Source organism: Apium graveolens, unplaced genomic scaffold, assembly GCF_009905375.1.
Source record: "Apium graveolens cultivar Ventura unplaced genomic scaffold, ASM990537v1 ctg8851, whole genome shotgun sequence".
Taxonomy (NCBI): Eukaryota; Viridiplantae; Streptophyta; class Magnoliopsida; order Apiales; family Apiaceae; genus Apium; species Apium graveolens.
This window is the reverse complement of record NW_027421520.1, coordinates 1-11734: the sequence shown is the minus strand read 5'-3', so window position 1 is coordinate 11734 and position 11734 is coordinate 1. Positions and strand designations below refer to the sequence as shown.

Below are 11734 nucleotides of genomic sequence, written 5' to 3'. Positions count from 1 at the left end.
TGGTCCTTGAATGAATCTTGATGGATTCTTGGATCCAGCACCAAATTGGCCCATAATGAGAAAATGCACATCAACCATAATATACACGTAGACACTTTGCATTTGCAGGTAAAACTAGCACAAGATTTTATTCCAATGTGTACCCATTAAGTTTTATGAATTTGGAGTGTTATTATTGGTGAAATTGATGTAAATACAGGAGGGTCCATCAATATTAATGATTGAAAAACCAACAAATTTTGACACATACCTTCTTATTATGTACCCATGATCACACAACAGAAAATCCAAATAATTAAAGCCCACACCTTTTTCTCGATAAATCGCTTTCAATTGATTTCTTTCAATAAACCATTCATTTCAATTCGTTTTCGGTGTACGGCCGCATCTTGATCTCTTCCTTGTTGTTTCTCTAAAATAATAATTTATATGTCGACCTCATGCAATGCTATGGAACATACTTTCACCAAGTGGTGTTTGGAATTTGGATATTCAAGACTATATGAGCTAAAAATAATAAAGGTAGGACCGAAGAAAAATCAAAGTCAAGAATTGCCGGCTGCCGTACAATAATTCAGTAACAACTTGGACGAATAAACGTAGGTCTTTCCCGTTTTTATACTCCGTCCATCCCTATAAACGTTTTCTATTTGTGTTGCACACGTTTGTCAATACACATTTTTAATTGTTAATATATTTAATTTCGTATTAGTGTTAAATATAAAAAACTTTCATAAATAGTTAATTGATTTTATAAAAAACTTTCATAAATACTCATAAATACGAATCTAAAAGATCACTCATGACTATATTTGATTTTATAAATTAGACGTAAATTAGTAGTTAATTGATTTTCATAAAAATGTAAAAATTTAAAATGGGAAACGTAATATGAGACGGAGGGAGTAATTAATTAATACAAAAACAAGGATTATAAATACAAGAACTAAACTTCCCCAAACCGTACAACTTTCTAAAGATCTGATCAAAACTCTCATCTCCAAGATCCAAAGTTGTGTGGAGCTAAAGTCATGGGAATTCACTTGCCATCTATGTTTATCAACCCAAAGCAAGCCAGCAAAGTTCACTCACGAATTACAAAAAATGAACTCTGTAATGTTCCCAAAGGCTGTGTTGCAGTGTACGTAGGAGAAGCTCAGAAGAAGCGGTTCGTGGTGCCTGTAACCTACCTCAACCATCCTTCATTTCAAGAGCTGTTGCGTCGTGCAGAGGAGGAGTTTGGTTTTGTTCATCCTATGGGAGGTTTAACTATTCCTTGTAGGGAAGATGCGTTTGTTGATCTCACTTCTCGGATTAGTGTTCGATGAATAATTTGTGATTGCAGGACATGATTGTTTAGGGTTTTTCCACCACCACTGCAGTAGGTTTTGTGGGTTGAGTGAGTACATATATGAAATTTTTGTCTCCTTTGTTTAATCTTTTATATGCTAAGCTCTAAATAAACACGAATTATGGACTTAATCAAATGATAAATCTAGATGATCACTGTCTCCATGTTTCATATTGTCTATGAAGAAAAAAATCTCCCAAGAACCGATGCAAAAATCTTAGTCATGGTTTGGGCTGGATCATGGCCATCAATATCTTACGAACACTACAACACAAAGAACTAAATTCCACCAATTAAAAGCAACCGAGTTAAAAGTCAACTAAAATTCTCATTGACCAATGAATAAAATCCACCTTTAAATTCGGTCGTTTTTAATCCGTGGAATTTACATTCGGTCGCTTTTAATCGGTGGAATTTAATCTTAGTTATCCTTTTATTTTTATTAAATTCAATAATAGTAGGCGGGAAATTTCCCTCCAAAAATTACAAATATTGGAAATAATAAAAACAACTGAATTCGGTGGCTTTTATGTGAATAATAAATTTAAAATAATTTAATTTACCCATATTTAAATATTTTAAAAAATTAAAAAGTTAAATACGAGAGTAACATGAATTACATGTTTTAAATTTTTTTGATTAAAATTACAAAGAAAAGTCTCATACAATTTTTTTTAACAATATTTCTTTAACAATATTTAAAGAAAACAAAAAAATATTTTTTTTTACTTTGAAACCCCCCCACCTATAACTGTTTCAATCTATCTCTGTTATTGTTTTACGTGATCAGTCAACTTGTTTACACAAATCAAAACTTCCTGATGCTAATTTTGTTGAGTTATATATCATGTATCTGTTTACTTGCTTGTATATCCATCCGTACTTTCGAGTTTGATTTGATCGAGAGAAAGGAAGGAAGTTAACAGAAGAATATTTTAAATTAGCTCTGAATATTTAAATTAGCTCTTTAATATTTGATTAACTGTTAGGACTCAATATTTAAGTTTCTTTGACGATCAAATATTTGTAAGTCCTTTATGCTATGCTTATGATTGTGATCTATGTGCTCCATTACACTTGCCATTCATACAGAAGTCGAAGAAGCAGGACTCGGAGTAAGCCCAATCCATTACCACAACCGACGTCGTAGTTACAGCCGATCTCCCATCAAGACAACAAGGTACCGTGCATCACCTCAGAACGGAGGATGAAATGGTGAGAGATGGGTCGCCGGAGTTTTTTCTGGGAGGTGGCCGGCGGTTACACGGTTGATGGGTGGGGGTGGTTCTTTTTTTTTGAAATATTTTATATTAAAATCGACCGATTTTGGTGTAATTTATTTAGGAGCGGGAGATTCAAATTTTCACAAAAATTTGAATTTCAAATTTTAAATTTTATAAAAGCGACCAAAGTTTCGGTCGATTTTATTTAAAATTCCACCGCAAAACTTAAAATCCGCCCTCTGAAAAGCCACCAAAATGAGTTGATCGATTTTATACTAAAATCCACCGGATATGATCGATTATAGCTAAATTCCACCGATATTTGGTGACGGATTTTAGTAATTTTGGTTATAGTGGAAATAATCTTTGCATATTTGCAAATTAACACAAAAAATATATTATTTTGTGAAATAATTACAATAATGACTATTTTCTGTAACTTCTTAACAAAAATAACCGATTTTAATTAACTTGTTAATAATGATGACCTTTCTAATACCTAAACGTGGGATGCATATTGAGTGTTGATGGCAGATTAACGTCCATGCCGTTGAATTGAAAAGAATGGAGGTACACATATTTATATATATAAAGTCAATTTCTATGAACACTATATTTTTGTTGAAGACCACAGAGATCATGATTTAAAATATTGAACATCATACATATATTGCATGTAGAATATTACAAAATATTTTATTCTACGAAGCATATTTAATTTGCAGAATATTTGTTTAAATTACAGAACATACACATTATACTTATTAAACTTAAATGATCTTCAACAAATTTAATGAATTAGTGATATTCGTAAAACATACTTCACAAAATAATATATTTGATAGTGTTTTGATTGCAGAACATGTGGTATCCGAGGTCTCCAACAAAAACGTGGTATCCATAGAACTTGACTTATATATATATATATATATAGGGGTGAGTTCTATGGAGTCCACCTTTTTATCGGAGTCCTCGGAGTCCATCTACGTTTTGCAAATAAAATATATTGTAAAACGTGTTATTTTGCAAAACATGTTACACAAATAACATAACTTCAACAAAATCATGCAAATCTCATATATTTACGGTACAATATGTATGTTCTGCAATATGTTCTGCAATATGAACATTTATGTTCTGCAAACTAAACATGTTTTGTAGAATATATATTTTTGCAATGTTCTGCTTGTAAAATGTATGCAATCTACAACATTTTTGATAGAATAGTGATTTTGTGGAAAAATAATATGTTTTGCAATATTTTAAGCTATATTTTACTTGCAGAACATATATGGACTCCGAGGACTCCAATTAAAGGTGGACTCCATAGTATATATATAGAAAAAAGTTCTATAGAGACCATATTTTTATCGGAGACCACCTATGTTCTACAATCAAAATATTATGAAATATATTATTTTGTGAAGTATGTTTTACGAATATCACTAATTCATTAAAAATGTTGAAGTTCATTTAAGTTTAAAATAAGTATAAAGTGTATGTTCTGCAAGTTGAACAAATATTCTGCAAACTAAATATGTTTCGTAGAATAAAATATTTTGTAATGTTTTACATGTAGTACATGTATGATATTCAAAATTTTGAATAAAATAAAGATTTTTGTAGAACATAATGCATAAAATAATACATTTTGTAATGTTTTTATACAATATTTTAGTTGCAGAACAAAATTGGTCTCCATGGTCTCCAACAAAAACGTGGTCTCCATAGAACTTGAGTAATATATATAAGGAGATCTATCAAATGCATCTTAACAAATATTTTAATGTATTAGTAAATATTTTGTGTTATCATAGCCAAAATTTGGTATCTATGGTAACATGAAAATTAGTGTTATCATTGGTGTTAAAATAATTGTTACCAAAATTGAAATATTTAGGCAGGCATTTGTTCAATTACATGGGTGTGGCTGAAAAAATTAAAAAAAATAAGACAATTGAGGGAAATGAAATAATTGTAGTACTTTTCGTAAATCTAAAAACACACTCTAATTACACACTATCGTCCTAAATCACTCACTCACAAATACACGCTCACTCACCAAAACACTCTCACCCTCAATCACTCACTCAGTAACTATCGGGTTTGGAATCGAGCTAGGGTTTGGAATCACACTCTCAATTAGGGCTTGCAATCGGGCTTTCAACTCTCACGCCTTAATTAGGGTTTCAAATTGGGGAAATCGGGTTTGTGCATCAAACGGGTCTTCAGTCTGGGTTTCGAATTGGGTGCTCAACTCCCAAACTCTCAGTTGGTTTATAATTTGGGGATTGGAGAAATCGGGTTTCTTCTTCGCATCTAATCGGGTCTTCGGTTAAGGTTTCAGACTGGATCTTGCACTCTCAATTGGTTTCTGATTTGGGGCTTTGAGTATCTCAGTTTGGTATGATTCTTCTCAAATAACAATTGGGTTTCTTGGGTAAATTCTTATTGCATGTGTATTTGTTTTGTGTATCTCAATTGATTTCATGTTTTTTGTGTATTCTTGTACCTCCCTTAACTTCAAAAAAAGATAAAGCCTGTGGCTTAAAGACACTTTCGGGAATGGGAAGGCGATTCTTCGAACGAATCGCACTCCTTCGTATACGTCAGGAGTCCATTGATGAGAAGGGGGTTCATATTTTTATTTTATTTATTTATTTTCATTTCAGTATTAGTTGTATATTGTTAGGAGTTAATTTGTTCCATTTTTTGTGCCGAGATTAGATATTTGCAGAGATAATATATGGATTTGATGCGTATCTCATTTACGAGATTTAAGCATGTCAGTTACGTATTTTTTGCGCTTTTATGATTGGATTATCTTGCAGAGGGGTGTGAGAAATTTAGTGTGTGTTTTCCTGCACAAATGGTGTTTCACTGAGGGAGAATATTTTTTGAATTCGGTATACATAGGCTCCATTTTCCTTATTTCCAAACTTCCACATAGATTTCCAAAGAAAGCTCACTACAAGAAATTTGACATTTACTTACAACTTATAAATGTAGGTAACACTACAAGAAATTTGCAATTACACAACATCTATGAAATAACGATTGACAAAAAAACTGTTGCCCCAAATTCGTAGACAACTGTGAATTTCCTTTCCTCAAAAATCTGTTATTGGAGTACATGTAGAACAACGATTATAGCTGTTTTTGAAAGACTTGTCTCTGTGGCATCCTCTTACCGAGATAGACAACAGTTCGGATTCTGCACTGTTGTCTTAAATCTTTCACATAATAGTCAAAAACCGTTGTTAATAAGCTAACTTATGGTAGTGTGAGACTACAATTTTTGGCCTTATGTTGTGTAATTTAGACAAGTGTTTATTATAACCCTTATCTTATTGAACATCAAACAATGGTTTTTACATACCATTATTAAAAGGAAAGCTCACAGACAATGGTTATTAGTAGTGTTATGTAAATGAGGTTCAAACAACAGGTCTTGTGACTTGTTGTCTGAACACCTTATTTAGATGATTGTTTATACATTGTGACAATAACCGTTGTCTGTTAAGTAATGGTAATAAAAGAAAATTGACTTAAAGGAAAGCTCACAGACAATGGTTCTTAGTAGTGTTGGGTAAATGAGGTTCAAACAACCGGTCTTGTGTCTTGTTGTCTGAACACCTTATTTAGATGATTGTTTTACACATTGTGATAGTAACCGTTGTCTGTTGAGTAATGGTAAAAAAAAATTTGACTTGCATATATGCAAGTCCCCACAAAAACAAATCCAAAACCATTTAACCAAGAAATTTCCAAACTATGAATCATTCGACAAACAAACTAACAATCAATAATCATGAGCCAAATCAAAAACCAAAAATACTACCTCAAATGGACGAGTTCAACTATTAAACTAAAAGTTTGGCGATAAATACATACAAATCAAAGAGAGTATAAAGAGAGTAATACTACATTTTGCAGCTCTTGCATTACTATAAAGAGAGTAAACCTGGACACGTATACATTCATCAACAAACTAAATATTTTTACAAATTTACAAGTTCATCTATGAATTGAAAAATACACAAATTAATCACAATGCCATAATACTACAAGTCCACTGAAGAGCCTCCGGTAATTGGTGTGAGGTAATTATCATCATCACTGGTTGTGCATAAATCTTGATGATTGATTGTGATGCCTGGATTTGCGTCGACTATTTTCTTAAGTAACCAGGCAATGTTCTCCTGCACCTTTCTCTTTGCTCATGTGCAGCTTGTCTTGGTCTTGCAACAATTTTTCTTTAGCCAGTTTCTTGAGCTTAACCTCAAGATCTTTACTCATCTTCCTCTTGTACATTTTCAGCAAATGTAATAGACTCTTCTATAATTGGTTTCTCTCCCTCCCTGAAAATGTAAATAGGATAATGCTGTAGATGAATGTCTGGATAAAAACGTAAACAACCTCAATAAAACAGTTAATGAACCTGAATAGTAAATTATAAAATCCCTTAATAAAATTAGCTCACGCAATTAAGAAAAATAGTATTCAAATTTACAAGCAACATTTTTGCATTAGTGATTTCTTTAGGAAAAAATCTTAAACATATAATAACCAAACACATAACAGAACAAAATCTTGCTTATAAAGAGTGTCTGCAATATTTGCTTCCTTGGAGATTAGAAATAATTAATACTAGAATTTTACAGTTAATATTGGTAGGTACATATAAATCAATGGAGTCCTAATAACTCACAAGCTTTTCTAGATTAGTTCTTCAAATGGAGTCTTGGAGTGTTCCGTACAACCATATCTACATCTGTGGTAGTTCAAATTTACATAATTTTGAAGTCTGGACAAGAGATTAACAATGATTTGAGATTACAGGCTTCTTAATTTTGAAGTCTGGACAAGAGAATTAAATACAGCGCTGAAACACATTTTTATGAATTTATAGTTACAAACAACAGAATTGCGTGTGGAATACGCAATGTTGGGCTTACAATTATGGTTAGAGCGCCGACGATACATAATTCCAGATTCAAGCTTAGAGGTAGGAGAATTTAATAGTGAGTTGGAAAAAGGGAGAACTTTAAACTGCATTCTAGTAAGTGAACAATATTGTATGCAAACAAGTCCCGAATAAACCTATAACTTATGAAAAAGAATCAGAAAATATCCAAACAAATAAAGCATACTATATGAGTCATATCTATCAAGCAACATGCATGGAATAATAAACATTCTATAATTACTTATCTTAATTAGCAACAGAAGAAAGCATTCCAACACACAAAACAAAAACTCTGGTTTACCAAATAAATGCTATAACGGAAACTTAACATTCCAATAACTGTATGTTTTCCACTGAATTCTATTCAACTGTTATTCCTACCATCCCTCCATCAATCAATCTTCCAAAAAGTTCTCCATAACAAAATCTAAAACTAAAAGAAATTTTGTAAATAGATTCATCCATCACACTTGAACATGTGCATCACTGGATCACATTTTACACCAAGCAGAAACGGACAATGCATTAGGTCTGGGGGTTTTCTAAACTTACTATGTAATTATATGGATTATAAGAGAGAGCTGCTATATTCAGATATGTTAATAAGCACTATGTATTATGTCCATCAGAGGCAACTTTAAGAAGAACATCAAGGCTGTAGTCAAGTCATACAGTACCTGAAGAAACTCCAAATGTCACCGCGAAGGATCTCTAGACAGGAACATAACCTTGTTATGGCATCACCACACAGATCAGACATGTTGAATTTTAATACCAATTGCAGCCAGCAAACCTCAGTATCATATCAAGAACCTGCACAATATGCAAAACATAAAATAAGATATGATACACAAACTACTAACAAGATGAAATAACCATTCCACAGTGCTAACAACTCGACACTTGAAACTTCTTCAAAGAAAGTGAATAAAAAAGGAAATAAAACCTAGGGCTCAAAATGGTCTCCATCAGAACCTGACTCAATGTCTTAAGCTTGAGAGTCTACAAGTTATATCAAAACATGGAAGATTATACCACAAAACATCATTATTGTATGCTTAAACAGAGACATATGTACCCACATATACAAACACACACAAAGGTTTATATCTATGATGAAAAAAAATTAATTAACATATAGTTAAATAAAATAATTAAATATTAAAAAAAGTACCAGTGTTGTGTTTTGTGTTGTTTGTATTGAGAGTGGAGATAGTCGAGTGTATTAAGAGTGGAGAGAGTCGAGTGCTTCATACTACAAACACAACACCGCTCTAAATCAACATCAAAAAAATGTCAATAACATACAATCTTTAATCTTATTTGACCCCAATTCCAATTAAAAACCCTAACTCAGATTCATGAGATTTTAAAAAATTTCCCCAAAATCAACATGAACCCTAATCCCAAAGTTAAGAAGAGAAGATGTTTTCACATCAATTACCTGAAAGAAAGAAGAGAAGTCCTAGTGATGCTCTGAATCGAGATTATGTCCTGAATCGTGATGTTAAGAAGATAATTGAATGAAAAGATGAAAAAAGAAGAATAGAAAGAAGAGGAGATGCGAAGAAGAGAATAACGACCTAACTGTATAGCTCAATAATTATGGATACCGAACAACTCATTTAAAAAAATTATTCGGACGTTCGGGTAACATTCTCGTTTCAGGGAGTACGCCTTTTACTAGATTTCCTTATAAAGTCATGCACGGAATGTTCGGGAATTTTTAAATATTTTTTCACATCCGAATGATCAACATATCTTGATATCCGTAAGATTGGATCATCGAACAACTCATTTAAAAAAATTATTCCGACGTTTGGGTAACATTCTCGTTTCAGGGAGTATGCCTTTTACTAGATTTTCCTTATAAAGTCATGCACGGAATGTTCGGGAATTTTTAAATATTTTTAACTAGACCAAAATCAACATATCTTGACATCCGTACGGTTGGATCGTCGAACAGCTCATTTAAAATAATTATTCGGACGCTCGGGTAACATTCTCGGTTTCAGGGAGTACGCCTTTTACTGGATTTTCCTTATAAAGTCATGCACGAATATTCGGGAATTTTTAAATATTTTTTCACAAGCCCCAAAATCAACATATCTTCACATCCGTACGGTTGGATCATCGAAAAGCTCATTTAAAATAATTATTCGGACGCTCGGGTAACATTCTCGTTTCAGGGAGTACGCCTTTTACTAGATTTTCCTTATAAAATCATGCACGAAATGTTCGGGAATTTTTAAATTTTTTTTCACAAGCCCAAAATCAAGATATCTTGACATCCGTACATTTGGATCGTCGAACAGCTCATTTAAAATAATTATTCGGACGCTCGGGTAACATTCTCGTTTCAGGGAGTACGCCTTTACTTGGATTTTCCTTATAAAGTAATGCACGGAATGTTCGAAAATTTTTAAATATTTTTTCACAAGCCCAAAATCAACATATCTTGACATTCGTATGGTTGGATCGTCGACAGCTCATTTAAAAAAATTATTTGGACGTTCGGTAACATTCTCGTTTCAGGGAGTACGCCTTTACTAGATTTTTCCTTATAAAGTCATGCACGGAATGTTCGTGAATTTTTAAATATTTTTTCACATCCGATGATCAACATATCTTGATATGCATACGGTTGGATCATCGAACAACTCATTTAAAAAAATGATTTGGTCGTTCGGGTAACATTCTCGTTTCAGGGAGTACGTCTTTTACTAGATTTTCCTTATAAAGTCATGCACAGAATGCTCAGGAATTTTTAAATATTTCTTTTACAAGCCCAAAATCCACATATCTGACATACGTACCGTTGGATCGTCGACAGCTCATTTAAAAAAATTATTCGGACGTTCGGGTAACATTCTCGTTTCAGGGATACGCCTTTACTGGATTTTTCTTATAAAGTCATGGACGGAATGTTCGGGAATTTTAAATATATTTTCACAAGCCCAAAATCAACATATCTTGACATCCGTACGGTTGGATCGTCGAACAGCTCATTTAAAATAATTATTCGGACGCTCGGGTAACATTCTCGTTTCAGAGAGTACGATTTTTAATAAATTTTACTTATAAAGTCATGCACGGAATGTTCTACAATTTTAAATATTTTTTCACATCCGAATGATCAAATCAAAGTCATATATGAAATATTCGAATTTTATAGGAAACATGGAGTGTTGATAAAATTTATTTACACTAGAATGTCGAATTTGTTCAAAATTAATTTTTTGAACATATAGGACAACGAGTTTCGGGCAAAAATTGTAACCGTTGTAAGTCTGTTTAAACTATATTTTGAAAATACAAGATTTGAACACAGGTTTTACAATTTATTGTTTAATTTTGAAAAAAAATAATAGGAAAAAATACTGATCGTCAGATTAAAGAGTAGAACTGAATTATAAACCGTTGATTTGAAATAATTTTTTTTGAGTTTCCCTCTTCTTTCATTTTCATCTCCCCCCAATTTCCTTTTCATCTCCCCCCAATTTCATTTTCATCTCCCCCCATTTACTTTAACCCGTTACTTTGTTTACCTCCATTACTTCTTCTCTAAACAACCTCAATACCAACACAGGCGATTTCAACTCAACACCGGCGATTTTAAACTCTTCACCGACGATTTTCATCTCCGTTCGACTCAACAACTCAACAGAGGTATTTAACACAACCCACACCTATATGTCATCTATATTTGGGATTATGAAACCTAAAACCTACATCCATATTGGGGATTTGGGTTTGTATTTTGGATTTGGGGTTTATATTTGGGGCATTTGAGTGATTGATTTGGGGTTTATATAACCATTTTTAGGGTTTTATTATTTGGGGTTTCTAAAATATGCTTTTTTTTTCTTTTAATTACATCTCTGTTTTTAAAATGTTTGTTGTTGATTCAGTTTTGAGTTTTCATTTATCTTGGATTTTGCATGCATTGAGTTATCTTGGATTTTGCATGCATTGAGTTACAAATATATATATATAATATGTATTGAGTTATGTATGTTTGTATGGGTGATTTTGGGGTTATATTTATGATGAATGAATTTGTTTTGAGTATATATTTGTTGGATGTTTTAGTGTTAGATGTTTTGTGTAGACCTGGCAATATAGGTCCAGAACCATATATTCAGTCCAAACTAAACCAATTTTTAAAATTTGGTTCATACGGCTTTGAAA

General features: G+C 32.4%; 1 protein-coding gene across 1 annotated transcript; it reads left to right on the top strand.

Moving 5' to 3' along the window:
- Nucleotides 1-959: 959 nt before the first annotated feature.
- Nucleotides 960-1444, top strand: LOC141705383 (auxin-responsive protein SAUR21-like). The gene has a single exon (XM_074508373.1). The coding sequence runs from the start codon at nt 1032-1034 to the stop codon at nt 1326-1328; it is 297 nt and encodes a 98-aa protein (XP_074364474.1). The 5' UTR covers nt 960-1031; the 3' UTR covers nt 1329-1444.
- Nucleotides 1445-11734: the final 10290 nt, after the last annotated feature.